This window comes from Hypomesus nipponensis, chromosome 27 (assembly GCF_054491055.1).
Source record: "Hypomesus nipponensis isolate SF chromosome 27, ASM5449105v1, whole genome shotgun sequence".
Taxonomy (NCBI): domain Eukaryota; kingdom Metazoa; phylum Chordata; class Actinopteri; order Osmeriformes; family Osmeridae; genus Hypomesus; species Hypomesus nipponensis.
The window spans coordinates 6,690,994-6,708,801 of NC_140387.1; the positions used below are offsets into that span (position 1 = coordinate 6,690,994).

The 17,808-nt window shown below is 51.4% G+C and overlaps 1 protein-coding gene across 4 annotated transcripts; it reads right to left on the minus strand.

Moving 5' to 3' along the window:
• Positions 1–218: 218 nt before the first annotated feature.
• On the minus strand, positions 219–17,777 carry rab27b (RAB27B, member RAS oncogene family). Of its 4 annotated transcripts, XM_084694027.1 has the most exons (8): positions 16,986–17,777; positions 16,780–16,867; positions 16,098–16,152; positions 4,580–4,751; positions 2,336–2,424; positions 1,405–1,508; positions 1,016–1,139; positions 219–432 (listed from the first exon to the last, which is right to left on the minus strand). In XM_084694027.1, the coding sequence occupies exons 1-8, from the start codon at positions 17,058–17,060 to the stop codon at positions 246–248; spliced, it is 894 nt and encodes a 297-aa protein (XP_084550153.1). In that variant the 5' UTR covers positions 17,061–17,777; the 3' UTR covers positions 219–245. The 4 variants fall into 4 exon arrangements, with proteins under 4 accessions (XP_084550153.1, XP_084550155.1, XP_084550154.1 ...); XM_084694029.1 differs by lacking the exon at positions 16,098–16,152 and having other exon boundaries at positions 16,986–17,036; XM_084694028.1 differs by lacking the exons at positions 16,098–16,152; positions 16,986–17,777 and adding an exon at positions 9,851–10,093 and having other exon boundaries at positions 16,780–16,855.
• Positions 17,778–17,808: the final 31 nt, after the last annotated feature.

The following is a 17,808-nucleotide window of genomic DNA, read 5'->3' on the forward strand; positions in this document are numbered from 1 at the left end:
CACCATATGGGGGGGCAACATCCCAAGCCTTGCCCTCAGAGAGGCCAGAACAGACACACAACCGGCACATGCTGCCTTGTAACACAGTAGCAGCCCCCTTATAGTGTGCCTGATCCACACCCAAGCTGTGGCCAGGCTGCACTTCCATGTCTGTCCACCAGAGGGTACGAGGGGCTTTCAGAACCAGACAAGGAACGACGAGCAGGGGGAGGGTGGGGGAACGGGGGGGGGGAGGGGGGGGGGTCCTAGCATGCACACTTCTTCTCGCTGGGCTCGGCGGGCCCCAGCTTGGTGGCCCCCGCCCCGTTCTGGGGCTCCACGGGGGGCTTGTCGACGCACTGCTCCATGCGCTTCATCACCAGGTCGAGCAGCGTGATGACGGCCTTGTCCACCTCGGCGCCGGTGGCCGCGCTCGTCTCAAAGTAGGGGATCCTACGAGGGGGGGGGGGGGGGGAGGGGGAGGGGGAGGGGAACAGTCACACATGGTCAGCACGCTCGTCCGTGTAAGCGCCGTCACGGAACGCACCACCCCCCCCCCCCCCCCCCCCCCCCCAAAGCAGATTGTGCTTTGTGTTTTTTTTTTCTCCTTCCCGACAACACTTCTTCCTTGTGGCTAAACGGCAGTACCCGTAATCTCCGGAGGACATCATCGACGAGACGAGTGACACACAAAATCCCAAAGCCTACACGAGTACAGCGCAGCACTCAACAGGGTGACGGTCCAGCTCTCTATTACTATTGATCATCAATTACACAAAGCGAGAGAGAGAGAGAGCTAGTCCTGAAAGCCCTCCGACAACACCGTCAGAGCGGGCAAGACTATAACATTTACTCGACCACAGAGACCCGACGACGGCCTGTGAGACTTGCATATCGATCGACTGGAGTCGGAATAGTGCTGTGGATGATCGCGTCCCTTAAAGGGACAAGCACAGACTTCCTGCCATTCGAAACAGCTCAAGCGGAAGGATCCGGCTCGCAACCCTAGACGCGCCGGTCCCAGGCGTTGACTCACCCGTACTTGTCGGCTAGCTCCTTGGCCTGCTTCTCCTGGACTTCCCTCTGATCAGCCAGGTCGGCTTTGTTGCCCACCAACACAATGTCGGGGTTCTCGCAGTAGGCGTTGGCCTGGAGCTGACCTGAAAACAGAGAGCGGAGAGAGATCTCCTCTTAGGATACGGTGGTGCGTCACCACAGAGCGATGCACCGACTGGATAACGACCTGAGGTCGATGGACAAGAGCGGTATGGAGGGTGTGGGAAGAAAGAGGAGGGGGGGGGGGGGGGGCGGGAGATGAGAAGGGAGGAGGAAGGGGGAGATGAGAGCAGGAGGGGTGGGAGGGGAGTGGGAGGGAGGGGGTGAGGGAAGGAGAGGGGAGGGCGGGCGGGCGGGCGGGCCACGTACTCATCCAGTTGCGTACGTTCAGGAAGCTCTGCTGGCTGGTGAGGTCGAACATGAGGAGGAACCCCATGGCGTCTCTGAAGAAGGCCGTGGTCAGGCTCCTGAACCTGGTCAACAAGCATCACACACACACACACCTTACGTGAGGGTTCGGTCGGGAGTCTGGAATCCAGCTGCTGCCAAAAGACCCTGCCAGGCTGTTGCGTGCTGTAGCTACCAAACCAGAGCTGACTGGGAAACATATGTAACACCTCCGCAAAATATGTACATGAGCAACTTCCTTCAGATGTGTTTTTCAAATACAACAGCTTACATTTCATTTTGACATACGTCCGTTTTCGCTGGGCCTGAAAATAACACATATTGCATAACAAGGCCCTTTTTTCTTTTCTTTTTTTTTTCTCGAGTCGTCGCACTATGAGTCATGCTTTTCTAAACCCATTGGCAGCCTCCAATCACAGGAGCGAGCAGTTTCTCACGTCAAGTCTCAGCGGGGGGGAGGCGAACGAGAATGGGAGTCGTGAGCGCTTGACTCAAAGAGGCTCCGTTTCCAAAAAGGTGTTTCTCGCTGATCTCCCGAAACACACCTCGGTCTCGAGGAAAGGTGTCGGCCCTGTGAACGCCGCAAAGACGTCACTCCGGCAACCAGCCGCGAATAACGTCATCAGAACCGTGTTCTTGTTGTGAGAAAAAGCACGCCCCGTGAAAGCCTTGTTTTATGTCCTCCAAAAAAGATCTCCAGGGCTAATCTGCACGCGCGGCGACAACGCTAGTCAACAAAGACATCATTAAACGATCTCGGGCTGGCGTACGAGCCAGTTCCCTGGTTTCTCCTCACGTCGGAGGCCTCTCTGAACCCAGTGTTTGACAGCTGTCGGTATCAGTCGTGGATGAGAAGGGTTAGGGTTAGGGGGGCCCACCCAGTGTGCATTACCTCTCCTGTCCTGCTGTGTCCCAGAGCTGGAGATGGACCTTGAAGGTCTTCCCTGTGGTGGTCCCATTGGGGCTGGATGCCGTGTACACCTAAAACACACACAAACATTCACAAGCATGCACGCGCCGCGAGACCTTGTCAAAACCCGACGTTATGACAGTTGTCGAGGTTTCCCCTCACGCTCGGGGTGCGTCGGCCGCACGACGCCTGTCGAACAACGAGGCCCGGGACGGGTGCCAAACAGTAAGTGAATAGGTCTACCCCACCACAGGCGGTCTGCTAACTATCTGTCAAAATTGAAGGCAGCGGTCGCGAGGGGGAAACGATCCTCGTTTTCGGCCGGCGGCTGCTGGTCCTTGGCGTGTCGGCACGGCGTTGTGACGGCCATCGCCGCGACATAGCGGCCGACTCCTATGCTTAGATAAGAAGAGATGCCGGTTGATGAAGCGTGACGGAGAATGGTTTGGTGCGACACATGACATGCCCCCTCCCCACCCCCCCCCCTCTGGGTTGCAATCATTATCAGCACTTCCTCAGGACGGAACACTTCGTTCCATTCCGATTTGGGCATTTTGATTCGACCCTCGCCTCGGACGGCTGTGAGACGGGCAACGCTTCGGGCATTTGACGTTTGGCGCGCCATTAAAAATGGTGCGTTGGAGTACATTCTGCTGTGAGTTGGCCACAGAGTAGGCGCTTGCAAGTTATGGGAGGAAGGGGAACATGGCCCCGTGAGCAGATATCGTTCTTACATGACGTCATTCATTTCCAAAACCACACTTCGAAATGACGCCCATCAAATCAGTCACCTTTAGTCTAGCACCTTTAGCTATTGAGCAATATGCCATCTTCTGTGTCAAGCACTCGTTTCAATAGACAAAGTGCTCGGCACACTATTGCCATGCCTAATGAATGCCACTAGGATTTTACAAATGAGTGATGGAAAGTAATGAATCGGGTTCCAAACCACCACAGCATAGCACCTCCGCATGGGAACATAGGGATCGTTTGACCGAAATGTTCTACGTGGTAAGCGAAAGCCCGTTGGCTAGCTGTCTTGGTAAGTGGCCAAAATTCCAAAAGATTACGAGGAAAGCACCAATAATAAGGCAAACTTCAAATGAGGGCGTCGACTTCCCCTTCAGCCAAAAGGAGACTGCAGTATCATGAGACGAAGGCTCACAAGTGCAACTCTGGACGTGCTGGCTCGACTCCGAGCCCAATGAAGTAGCGCCTATTGGACGTGACATTAATCAATACATCACTTTCGTCTGGTTGGAAGCGTATAAATGACTCGGGCAGATCAGTGACATCAATCGCATCGGTTGAACAGTACACGTTCCTGCCTCTGTCCCTCCAAAGATCGCCTGAGGTCATTGAACCTGGTGTTACATCGCTCAGGTGCTCTTGAAACCCCTGACTAAGATCCACGGAGAGCCACAAATCCTCGCACGTGGTTCCAGACGTAGTCATCTGTGGGGGATGTGGAGCGTCTTCATAAATCAAGTCTGGTCTTGCTGGCTGTCTTGGTGTGGCTGGCTGGCTGTCTTGGGCTGGTCTGACTGTCTGTCTGTCTGTCTTGGGCTGGTCTGACTGGCTGGCTGGCTGTCTTGGGCTGGTCTGACTGGCTGGATGGCTGTCTTTGGCTGGTCTGACTGGCTGGATGGCTGTCTTGGGCTGGTCTGACTGGCTGGCTGTCTTGGGCTGGTCTGACTGGCTGACAGACTGGTCCAGGTCTTGCTGTCAGACTGACTGAGGTGACCAGCTGCTCCTCCTCACTAGCCCTTACCGTCGTGACATTTCCAGATTAAACACAGCATCTCATGCTTAACAAACAGGCCAACGGCAATCCCAAGTCGCTTGGGTTTGAATCCTAGTGACGCATCAGCAAGACTGCCCTTGACACTAGGTTTTTTATTTATTTTCTAAGTATGTCACAACGAGGCAGTGAAATCAAAAGCTCGCCAGCTCTTAATGCATCTCCTTTTTTATGTAACTTCCCATCACCCCCCCATCCCCCCCCCCCCCCCCCCCCCTACGGCTCCTTCTTCTCAGAATAGCACTGTAACTCAGGCTGACACAGATCGACCCAGGGAGGAGACTGGCTTAGAGGAGCAGAGAAGGGGCATAACTCTCTCCGTCTCCAGAGAAACTTCCGGAGAGGCCTGGTAAATCCCCACGAACGGGAGAACCCCCCCCCCCCACCCACCACCACCCCCCCCAGCCCCCCCACGCCATACTCACCACTCTCTTTTCCCTGAAGTCGATTCCCACTGTGGTGATGAACTTGGGGTTGAACTTGTTGTCGGTGTAGCGGTACAGGAAGGTGGTCTTCCCCACCCCAGAGTCCCCCAGAGCCAGGAGCTTGATCAGGTAATCATAGTCCCCATCAGTCATAGTGCTGACTGCGCTGAACCTGCAAGACACAAACGCCACCGCCGTCACTCTGAGGCTGTCACTACGAGGCTGTCACCGCCGCACCAAAACGCCGACGCAACCTCGACCCTCGAACGACGACGCGGTCGATAGGGCGCGGCCGTTCGGCCCCCGACACGTGTGATTGAGGGGCCACGTTATGGTGGCAAACCCCCCACCCCCAACCCTAACTCCGGTGGAGGGTGTGATCTCTGCACAAGCTCTCACACATCACGAGGGACGCGCCGGCAGCTTCCGTGGCGTGAGAGGGCAGCGCTCCGAGACGCGCCGAGGAATTCAATTGACTTCAAACGCGCTGATCACGACACGCAGTGTCTGCAATGTCCCCGAGCGCAATTCCTCTACGAGATGCAGCGTGGAAGATATTAGGTGCCAAGAAGAAGAAAAAACAACGACAACATTAAAACGTCCGTCGAGAGGACAAGAGTGAATCTGTCACTTGACGATCCAGCAGACCAGACCACTCTTGCTCGTATGGCCCCTTAAATAATTATGGCAGAGGTCAGCAGTGCCACTGGGTCTTCCTGGGAAAGGGCCTGGGAGCACTGCATGTAAGGGAAGCATTTGTGTGTGTGTGTGTGTGTGTTTCTCCTGTGTGAGCTCCCTAAGCGGAGGCAGCACATGATGCGTCGCCTCGGCTCCACATGAGCGATCAGGAGGTTCACCGGAGATCTGGGAGCGCTCTGTCCGCGTGCCCAGGCTACCGGCTCCCGAAAACACCACGCCTCGCCCCGCCTCTCTCTCAGCATGCGCACAGCCACGCAAGGCTCCCCCGGTGGGGGCCGCGAGGGAACCGCTGAATGCACGCCGCGGCGGTTCACGCGGCGAGGGGAAAGGGTGAGAATGGACAAACTCCGTCAAAAAGTCCATCGGAACAGGAACGGGGGAAACCAAACGTCGCGGGTGGAGAAGGGTGTATCGGTGGTCCCCGCGTCATTGTGTGCCTCGTTTGTTCGCCTCGAGCCAAATGTGTTATATTTAGACAAGGAGATCATGCGACTCCAATTCACTCTCTTGAGTAGCTCAGCGAGGTTTGCAGGGCTGGGGGGGGGGGGGGCTTAAAGGGAGGAACACCAACCTTCCTTAGTACCCAGCATCCCCCTAGCCATTCGGTTAATGGTTCTAAACAGGCCCTGAGGGAGGGGTCAACTCTATTGATCTGCCGTCATTGGTCGGGAGACGGGAAGGCCTGAGGATGTGATTGGACAGTCATGGGCTGCGAGGCCTCCCAGCCGCCTCTGGGACATCGTCGATGGCGAGGGGGGGGGGGGGGTCAGGTGACTCCAGACAGGGTTCTGAACGAGAAGACAGATCTCCCCTCCGAGGCAGTGTGGGAGAAATGCCGTTCACGCTATTTCATACCGTTTAAGTCAAATCTCTGACTGAACGTCTGATGTCCCGCCAACCAAAACAGTTAAGCTAGTGGCTATTTTTCCCCATTTATTTGGCATTTCTGCTTACAGAAATACTCAGCGTGGGGGGGGGGGGGTGACGAGAGTCCTACTGGCGAAGCAGTACTTCCGAAGGGGGCAAAACAGCAAAACCTGTTATATAACGGCAAACCCGTGTGATGATAAAATACTCAACGAGATTAAACATTCAAGCTCATGAAAGACGCATGACTTAGGACGAGAGGAGAGCACAGGAGAGGAGACGAGGAGAGGGAGAGGAGAGGAGGGGGGAGGAAAGGAGGGAGGAAGAGAGGAGAGGAGGAGGGGGGGGTGTGTGTGTGGGGGAAAGGAGAGAAACGGTATGTCACACAGGCATCAAAGTGTTTTCGATGAGATGAAAGAAAAGCTGTATTCAGAGGCCCTAAACCCTCTGGATTTTCCAAGGCATTTCCTTTTGTGATCTCCGATACCAGAAGAAGCAGTGTTTTCTGCCGGGCAGAGCGGATAAGAAAAGTCGCCCGTGGAACGACGCGAAGCAGCCGCGGCCTAAGCGCGTACGTCCAGGGAAGAGATGGTGCTGACGTTCGATGGCGAGGGAACCCTTCAGGAGGGCTTCTGGAAGGTAACAGAGCGCCACTGTCTGCCTCCCTACAGCCACAGAGTGCCTCTATATACTTCTCCTCGTTTCCACTAAACGCCACTCAATTTGATAGCGCACGCACACGCTCAAGTCACCTGAAGGGTGATCCACAGGTTACCCATCAGAGCCGCGGCAGAACTACCGAGGGTAGAGCTTGATGTACCGCTTGTTGAGAATGACTGAATGTTTATGGCTTTCAGAGTGCTGCGTTTCAGGTGGCCTGGGGGCACAGTGCTTGCGCTCTTGCCTCACGGCAAAGAAGGTCCTCGAATCCATGCCTGCGAGGGGCACCGTTTGGTGTTCAGGCAGGCTTTCTTCCGGTCCTTTCCGTGTGGAATTTGCATGTTCTCCATGCGCATGGCTCCCAGCTTCCTTGGTAGGAGAGACGAAGGACGGGGACATTTGGAGTACAAGTTTCTACGGTTGACACTCCATGCATGCTATTGTGTGTCCAAGTGTCGCCGCGACCCTACACGCGTGGGTCACGCTGATGAACAAGAAAGGTTTCTTCGACATACAGACCGACGCGTCGTTCGGCCAAAGCTTTGCGGTCGAGTGTCGAAACGTCGATGTGGGGACGTTGTTTGAACTTTGTCAACTCAAAGTGAAAGAAACAGATATAGATGTGATAAATAAATACATAAATAATCATCAATAAAAGCAATTTATGTTTATACTTATATATTATTCTATATAGTAATAATAATAATAATAATAATATCTATATATTTTTTTTCTCCCCCTTTAAGAATGTGGACTCTAATGGCACTAATGAATATTGACCACTGACCAGTCACAATCAAATCAGTTAGGTCCCTTCGGAAGCAACAATTGAGTTATTTTAATTGCAAGCAACAACCTTTAGGGGCGACCGGAGCAAAGTACCCTTTAAAGGCCATCCCCGCATCAGGTGGTTGGTCTGAACGCGTGAGCCGACACCATAGGACGGCTCGCAGCCTCGGGTACGTGAGGAAAGGCATGTTTAGGAGTCACTTGGCCTTCTGTGAGGTGACCTGGCTCCCTGCGTGGCTCCCTTTCCCTCTCCCCCTCTCCCCCTCTCTCCCTCTCCCTCCCTACCTCCCTCCCTCCCTAACATCTGTAGCTGGAGCCGCCCTGGCCCGCCACAAAGGTTAGCCGAGCCGTTAGCTGCCCTGGGCGGTCGAAACGACTCACGCCCAGTGGGGAGAGGGGGGAGGACAGGAAAGAACCTTCCCCCCCGACCTCGCAAGAGAGGAGGGGGGGGGGGGGGGGGTCAGAGGTGCTTGACTCAGTTCTACTTCTGTGTATTATTCAGGGTTAGTAAGAATTTGCTCGACATATTGCCCAACTATATCAAACGCAAAGGGAGACAGGTTTACTCCTGCCCTGCCCAACCCTTAAGAAGTATGTTGCTGTTTGTTTTAATGCAGGTCATTATTTGATTATATTCTCTTTATTATCAGATCACAAGCTAATGTGAAGCCCCTATTGACTTCAGGTTAATGCCGTTCTACCAACCTCTGTATCTCAAGTGCCGGAAATAATAAGAGGAACTAAATGGATCTTTGACCCAACAAACCTGCATTTGTTCACCGTGTCATTATAGAACAGCTCCATCAATGAGGCCAGAGTGCTATTGGGCGTGCATGGAAACGCTTGTATTGACTGGATCGATGACACAGCACGTAATTAAAGATCAATTTTTACGCATCGAAGTTGTCGCTGAAGTTGTCGAAGTTTCTGGTCGTGCAGCTAGGCAGAGTAAGACCCCTGTCTCGCTGTGTAGACAACTCACAGATAGGGGTTGTGCAAAAAAAAAAAAAAAATCCCAGGTGATATAAAACAAGTAAACAAGGACATCTCACCCTCTGCTTAGCAAGCTGCGCTTGACAAACAAGAGCGGAGCAGCCCCTGATAGACAGCAGTAGCTGTTTTTTTTTTGTAATTACCCCCCGGACAACCACATCATTTGCAAGTCAATGGTGTTTTTAATGAACAAGCGGCAGGTATCGGGGACAAAGATAAACCGCAGGGACCCGACAGTCGAGGCTGTGTGTGAAGGGTGCTACTTTTCCATGGTTTGTCTTGTCACAGGGCTGGCAGGGGGGGGGTTGTCGACCCGCTACGGGCAGTAAAGTGGGTCAAAAACAAAGTTCCTCTCTGTCCTCCGCTGTGAAGCGCCGCGAGGAGCAGCCGCCGAGCTCCTTCTCGGCCTCGTCACATGCTCCGTCCGTTAAGGCGCGGGGACGAGCGAGGCGTGGGGGGGGGGGCGGCGATGGAAGACCTTCCATATGAGGAGCCCAGTCCCCTCGCACCCCCCCACGTCCGTCCCCGTTTGTCGCCCACTCGCGTTCAGAGGCTTCGTTACCCCGTCACAATTTCGTTAAACGGACACGTCTTTCGAACCGCGTCTCCGCGTGTTACGAATAAAGTTTCGGGAGAAAAATACGCCGGCGTCTGTAGGTTTCGACACGGCACCAGTGAGTTGGCTTTGGTTTGTTGACAAGTGAGGTGAGGTTGTCAGCGGTTTCCGGACCTAGGAAATAAATCTGGCGGCACCCCTTACTGATTAGCACAACTCAAAAACAACCTCTGAGGCAGAAGGAACACGGAAAATTACCAAGAACTGAAAGAGTCGAATACAGCTTAGGCTCCCGTCGAAGCAAAGCGAAAAGCAAACGTCCCGATGGCCTCTCCTCCCTCGTTCATATAGCGTGCAAAGCAACACAGCACTACCTAGTGCTTTCAAGTGTTGAGCAACCGCGTTGCGTAATCGAAGGAAGTCGAGGCAGTTATCAACTTGCAGAGCTAGGGGTGTTATCACATTCCTGTGACTGGGCCCCGGTTGACATCTCAGCTTCACACCAGTTCCCTCGTCACCAACATCCACCCTCTCTTCTGTCCTCAGCCAGACACAACTCTCTCAGAACAGGTTACGCGAGTTCAACGGCACAAAGCGGACGGCAAAAAAAAAAAAAAAAAAAAAAAAAATCAAGTCTGAGGGTCACACTGCGCTACGCGGTCGGGCCAAACGGGGGGATGGTGGTGGGGGGGGGGGTCGAGTCTTACCGTTCTCTGTAGGTGTTTCTTCCCTGGAGAGAGAGTCCTTCAACACAACAGCTCACACGCAAGCCCAGCAAGCCGACTAACATCCAGCTTCAGTCCACAGACGTTACAGGCCACACCTCTGGTCGGCTGCAGGCAAACCCACTAAGGTCACGCAGCCTACGGATGACGGTCTCTCCTCCTCCGTCTCTCTCTCTCTCTCTCTGTCTCTCTCTCTGTGTGTGTGTTGACTGACGAGGGTGTGGTCTACAGGGACAGGGAAGGGCCGAGTGGAGCTTTATTTTGAATAAACAGACCTTCGCACGCCCCCCTTCCCACACGTGCACACGCACGCGGGCGCGGTTATCAGTCATCTTGGAGGAGAGAGAGATACCATGCTCCCTGGGAAAACGGCAGAAATGCTCATTCAGGAAGTGGATTTTATGGGATCTGGGTGACTCCGATGTGTCTGAAAAAGAGGAAATACACTGCGTTTCTCTGTTCTCTTGCTTTCCTCGGTGGCGCACTCTCTCTCTATCTCTATATCCTATTATCTACACTGTCCCTAACCTTAAAACCAAACGACATAAATAGGTGTTTTGGGGAAGTTTCCACTGCTCAGTAAGTCATGCACAACGTCTACAGCAGCCCACGCCTAAAACAACAGAACTTGTGTGCGAATCTGCAGTCTATAATAAAATAGCTGCGGTAGACAACATCTACGATTTGAAGTTTATGACCCCTCACGCTGGTTCCCGTCGATTCGATTGGCTCCAGTTGATAAGGAGGGGCTGTCTCCCTGTCCTGGCATTCATTGGCCTGTCAGCTGGGTGCCTTGACCCGAGACTGTGACACGGTGGCTGTTACTGCCGCTTGGACTGCTACCCGGAGATGAGGCTGTGTGTGTGTGTGGGCGTCAGCAGCAGCATTTTTACAGGCCACTGAACATCAGTGCAGTCGGCGTCCGGCTCCTCGTCCGACAGCCCGCCGTATAAAACCACCCATAGAACCGCCCAACTGAACCAGTGACCGTCTAGAATGTTCCTTCTCCTCTGGCCGTTCTCAGAGCCACTGGATGACTCTCCCTCCCTCCCTCCCTCTCTCTCCCCCCCCCCCCCCTTCCTCCCTACCCATTTCCAGCCCTCAGGCTCCGCTCCAGTGCCCTCTTTGGCATTGCTCTTTGTCGCTGTCACAGTGTCTCCTGACACCGGCTAACAAGACCCACGGTAATGACCTCAGACGCCATTAAGGCAGCCATTAGAGGTGACAACCTTTACCTACTGTACTAAACCAGCCGGAGGCTGAACGCAGAGCAGCACGCTGTCAGCTTGGTATCGGGGGCGCCACGCTTCCGTCGGTTAGCCGCTCCACAGCGCAAAGGACTACTCCAGCCCGCAGACGTCACAGAAAGTAATGTATAATGACAGGATTGTACGAAAGCGACACATTAGGACCCCTAAAAAATACCAAAAGAAATTGTCAGCCAACTGGGAAAAGTGCCATCTCTAAACGTTTCCCCCTGAGAAAAGAGAATTGAATGTTCCCGTTTCCTTCACTTAAGGGGTGGGAGGAAGGGCTGTACGTGAAACGAGACAGCAGACGTTGAATAGAGTTTGAATGAGGAGTCCAGACCAGTACATCGCCGGTTTCACCGCCGTGGCCTTTTGTTTGGGGCGAGAACGTGAAATGCCACCAAGCCACAGGCAAGAATTACAGACAAGACATGTCCAGATACATCAGTCCCAGGCTGCACCTCGAACTGTGCCATCGATCGATAAGAGCGGTTCCAAGCGCCGGCAAGGTTTTGAGGGGCCAGGAGGACACCAGAACCGGGCTCCCTCGAGTCAGTGGCAGGAATGTCAAAGAGGAAAGGTGACTCGGTGTCTTGGGAGCCGGCCGGCCCCGTCGACAAACAAAATGAACGAGGCAAATCACTCATCGAGGACGGTATGCCAGGGCGGAACCAATTCCCACAATTCCGCCGTGAACTCGAGAAAGACGTTTAAAAATGTATGGGGTTTGTACGGTAGCTGGCCCAGCACACATCTGCAACAAGCAGTCCAGATTGTCGAGAGGAAGAAGGGGGAGGGATCATTGGGTCTCCCTTTCCTGACAATCTGCTTTGCTTTAATCCAGCCCCACTGGTAACGGAGATGTTATTGCCGTTATCAATTTGTGACTGTGAGCGGTAGGGACTTGTCAGGTCACGAGCGAAAGACTTGACAAAGTCACGAGAGGCAGGATGGACGAAACAGGAGGCCAGTACGACGTGACGCCTCACGACTTCCTCGAAGCCAACAGCGTGTTGGGCGCCCCTTGACACAAAGACGGTGTTGATCTTTGCTTCTTTCCCCAACGGTAACGACATGAAGACCCGTGTCCTAGCGATATGATATTGCCATTGGACTTACTCCACAGCACCTAAGGTCGATCGTAACTTGTGGAGTTCGGGAAGGGCGGAAAAAACTAATCTGGAAGTCAGGCATCGTCAATTAAAAGACCTGCTTAGGCATGCTGGCGATGTCATTTGCCATTTAAAAAAAGGTTCGCCAAGGATGGACCGTTAAAACGCTATTGGTGAGGGAAGCAGAAAAATTGTTTACACGCATTAGCGAAGAGGCACATGGCCGCATGCATGCATTCCTGGGGAACAATAAGAAACACTGTTAAATGCCTCTTAAAGCAGCTGATTCAATGTCTTGGTGCTTAACCGTGATACGGGTCATCGCAGCTGCAACATCCTGCATGTGATTAGCAAAACAAAATACTAAGTATGAGCTCACCGAAAACGGGATATTTGCCTTTTTTTTTTCTCGAATTGCAGCTATCTACATTTACAGAGAATTTGCCCACTGTTAGGGGCGAGACAATTGGGGAACTATGGTAGTATGTAATGGAACGTGTCATGAATAAGATTGCGGATTGTAGCTCGGAGAAAACCTGTTCAGCTTTGCTGTCAATTGGAACGTTTTGCTACGAACCAGTTAAGCATTGGGAACCGTGTTGTGGAAGTGCACAGAACATGACTTCTCACAGCAACCCTCAGAACTTATGAGTAATAATAGACTAGACCTAGCAGTTATAAAGGAAGACCTTGTAACAGTATTATTCATGTGATCCGCATGAAAGATACCGTCAGAGTTGTTCCAAAGGGAGCCAAATGAAAATGGAAGCACTCACGGAACATTCCCTGGCCCCGAAAACCCACAGATGATGTGAGCGGAGAGAGGGAGAGAGAGAGGGGAGGGGGGGGGGGGGGGGGTTGGGGTATGAAGGGGCCATATCTCTCCAATTAAAAAATGCATGAGCCCTTGCCTGCAGCATACTGTGATCAGAGCAGGAGTTAATGTCGGCTTGTTTGCCGTTCCATGCTATAGGTTCCCATGGTTTCTGCGCTTCTGTGTGGAGGAGAGGACTCGTCTGTTTCGACTCAAATCCAAACCCGAGTTTCAACGTGGACGCCTGTTTGGATCACAGGTCCTGGGTCAGTCAACCTCCAAGTTGAGGTCCTCTTCCGTCTCACCCATGACATCTGCACTGCAAATGCAGTTGAGCACAAGAACATGCAAACCAATTCAGAGAGAGAATTGGTCCACCTATTTACCTATTACGGGGGACAACGCCGTTGGTTTAAGTCAGCTGAGACACAATCGAGGCACGTCAGTATGACCCGGACACAGATTGGAGCAAATATGTGTGTGTGTGTGTGTGTGTGGGGGGTTGAAGCGTCAGCGTGTACACATCATTCGCGTCTAATGAAATTCCTCCTCCAAGCAGCACACACAGGCCAACAAATGTGAACATCGACTTTCAAAGAAGGAGAAAAAGGCTTTCTTCTGGCTTCCGTTTGGATCAAACAAGGGAAGAAAATGTCTGTATACCATACAGAGAGAGAGAGAGAGATAGACAGAGAGAGAGATACAGAGAGAGAGACAGAGAGAGAGATACAGAGAGAGACAGACCGACAGAGACAGACAGAGAGAGAGAAAGAGATACAGAGAGAGACAGACAGAGAGAGACAGAGAGAGACAGACAGAGAGAGACAGACAGAGAGAGACAGACAGACAGATAGCGAGAGAAAGAGACAGAGAGAGACAGGCAGGTAGCGACAGAAAGAAAGAGAGAGAGACAGACAGATAGCGAGAGAAACAGAGAGAGAGAGAGAGAGAGAGAGAGAGAGAGAGAGAGAGAGAGAGAGAGAGAGAGAGAGAGAGAGAGAGAGAGAGAGAGAGAGAGAGAGAGAGAGAGAGAGAGAGAGAGAGAGAGAGAGAGAGAGAGAGAGAGAGAGAGAGAGAGAGAGAGAGAGATTGTGGCAGAGGCAGCCTTGTGACCAGCTCCTTTCCCCTTTAAGGAAAGACATGTCCATATACTCTCTCCTCCTCTCTCGCCTCAGTCACCAGGCAACTAGGCTTGTCTCTCTGCTGTGAGAGGTCGGGTGTGGTACCTCGTGGAAAGCGGCTTTCTTGTGTCAAGTCTTACACCGAAACAGAAGCTCTCCGCAGCCGTGCTGTGTTTGCGATAAACGCTTCATTTGTAACGCGTAAAAGTTTGTGACCATGGAGGAGTCCTTACAATCATTCAAATCTACACTGATTATGCAAACACACATTGAAATATTCTTCCCGACAAAAGGCCAGATTCCAATTCCCAGTCATTTCAGGATTGAAGGATGACATTTACAGGCTAATGCCAGCAAATGGCAGTAGGTGTTTCCTGTATTTGTCCTAAATAAAATGAACAACATAAATCTGGGAAAGAGGGTATTTTCCTCGGCCACGGTGGATCCTCCGCTATTTCATAGCCCTGTGCATGTAAGCTTGACCAAGACAACTGATATCTCTCTCTAAGGAAAACACACACACAGTGACTCTCTCCCTGCACATTTGCACATCAATTGTAGATGAAGCACTCCTTAGAGACTGGAGAGGTCTTTGTCTGAATGAGCGAGACTGCCGAGCCAGACCACTTCTGAGGAGTGGTGGGGAACCGCCTGAGATGTCGTAAACCAGAAAACTCCCTAAAACCCCCCTCGTATATAATTGTAGACCATAAAGGTACAGTCCGCCGTCAACGTCCATAGCAGGTTCCCCAGAAATGGCATTGGACAGACGCGCTCCGTAGTCAACCGAAGAGGAAGAAGTACGAAACGTGTCGTCGTGATAAAGTAAGCAAGGAACAAAATTCGATTGTGGGAGGTAAAAATGCGTTCGAGAGTTGATATCTGCTGTTGTGCTCATGCCGCCCCGGTGCACAGAGGGTCTTTGGCATTTGTGAGCATCGCCGTCGCATCAATTATTCAAAGCCTGCAATTAGTTCATCTGTCTCCATCTCTTAAGAGTCCCCCTTTTCCTGCTGGAGATACGGCATGTCGACTGAGAACACAACATTGTGGTCGGAGCATTCTAGAAACACCTCATTCTAAGTAGCCTATATCTTCATTTGTGATGACTTCACCACAAGCGGAAGATGGAGTCTGCTGTGTAGCAGATTCATCTTCCAAAAGTCCTCTAGATTGATAGTCATCCCGATAAAAGACGAGTAGAGGAATTGTACGCACTCTCTAAAGCACGGTCTAAACCCTCCAGAGCGTCTTAGATAAAACAATCGAGGCTAATTGATTGTGACAACCTTCTCCTCGATATTCATTAGAAGCCCTCAAACAGCGAGCGCGTAACCCGTGGCATAATCACACTTGCTTCTCCGACAAGACTTCTGCAACCCTAGTCGAGCCGACCCGAACACGCGTCAGCCTCCGCGCCTATCCGATGTCTCTACCTCCTGAGAGAACGGGAGCCTGCTGTGGATCAATAAGCCCGCCCGGGTGTCAAGGGGAGAACCAGGGACATCCCCCCCTGTGTCGCTCCCCACGACGAGGTGAGGCTTCCTGGGGGAGCGTGTGGTGAGCCAGCCTGCCCCTAGCCTGCAGTTGGACGCACAGACCTCCATGGAGAACACTTCCTCAGCAGCTGGCACTCCCCTGAGCCTCCACACCCCTGGTGTGAGTCCCCCCCTCCCTCACCCTCACCCTCACCCCCAGCCCCACCACACACAGCACATCCCCAGCCCATCCCTGTCCATATTTCTAGCACTGCCCCCCCCCCCTCCACACACACACTTTCAGCACATCTCAGCGGGGGGGGGGGGCGGACGACGGACGGACGACACCTCAGCTAATTACCGACACGGACCTTGTCAAGTCATCTAGAAGATCAACGACTCAAGTTTAAGCGGTAAGCTGGCTGTATGTTTCAGAACCAAGAAACAAACAAACCTTAAAAAGGCATCCAGTTGGTCTTGAATGGGCTCATCTTTGGTGGACCCGTAGACTATAACAAAAACCACATCACATTATTCTGGATAGAATCATCCAACTTTGGTAATCTTAAACCAACACGACGCCCTTTGGTTGAGTCAAGAGTCAGTGTGTTCAAATGAAAAATGGAGGCAATGAAACCCCTAACAGCTCTTGGGACATGATCCTGCCACAGTAATACAGGAAAATACATTCATTACTACTCCATTTAGTTCTAACTGTAGACTTACACTAGGATTTCTGGAAACTGTGTAGTCTTTGCTGTGTGAGAGAAAACTGATTGGGTACTAATGACATAGAATGCATTCAGTACCAACATTTTACTGATGATGTGAACACTACATCAGCTGGAAAGTAGGATTAGTAATTACTTTGTCTTATTTACAGAATATAATTGAATTAACAAACATTTACGGCTCATAAATAATGCAGTAGCCTACTGTCTAAAAACGAGAAGATTCTGAATCAGCAGTATCTGCTAACGTTAGCTCGTTCTGAAGCAGGTTACAGTATGACTCACACCGTCTGCGTTGGGTAGCCGGTGATGACGGAAATGTAGACGTGCCAATAAGACAACGATGCACCCTGGAATACTAGTAACGAACATTGAACAACCTGTCATCAGATCATTGATACTTACATAATAACACGGAAACCTCAAATCTTCTTGGCAGGCGTCTGCTAACGTTAGCCCATTTCTCCAGTTCGTCCAGGCATCTCTTTACAGCCTTGGAAAAGCAGACCGAAATGTTAAATTGTCTCCAAAACGTTTCACTGGAATATACTAGCCTTTATACGGTTCGTATAAAAAAGATACATTCACATTGTATAAATACTTAAACCTACCTTGCAATCAATTGTATCTGCATGTTGCTTCGCTTCTCTGTGAAGAGGATGGCTGTGACTTGTACGTGAACACATTTGTTCAACCGTGGCGAAGAGTGTGGATTGTGTAACAGGGTCCTAGTGCCGTGTTTTCTCAGCCTTCGCTTGTTTCGTTTTTTCATATTCAACAGGTGCTCATTGTAACTGCGCGAACCATCACTGCCATCACTGTACTTTGCCTGATCTCATTCAACCAGTTTGCTCCTTAAAGCAAAGGTTGTAATATTTGCAATGCCAAGTTGCATTGCATTCTCGTGGACTAAGGCTACAGAAGACCTCGTGCAGCGTAAATCAAGCATTTCAGACTTTCCATTTTTTAAACGTCATTGTAGCCTACTTAGGAAAGATGATCTTCATTGATCTTAACTCCAGAGTGTTTTTTGAAAGTCACTCTGGTTTGGCAGATTCATGGCTAGCGATATAGTTATAAACATAGCAAGCATCTCCTTATCTTTAGGAGATGAGAAAGCTTGGGTACAATAAGGAGTCGCAGAGGTTGCCTCTACTGTAAAGTACACTTTCTTCCTTACTCCGTTGTCATGGATACCGTTTTATACTCGGCAAACATCTCAGAGTAATATTGCCTAGAGACTGTGGTCCAACTCTTCTACTAGGGCTAAGAGTCTGATAATAAGGAATACATTCACAGATACAAGATGACCTCTGATATTCAGCATTAACAAATACTTTTTCTTTACATCCAAACAAACTAGGATTACAACTGGGATTATAACCATGCCATGCAGGTAATCAATAGTCGAAGTTGTAAAATAAGATGTGTTGC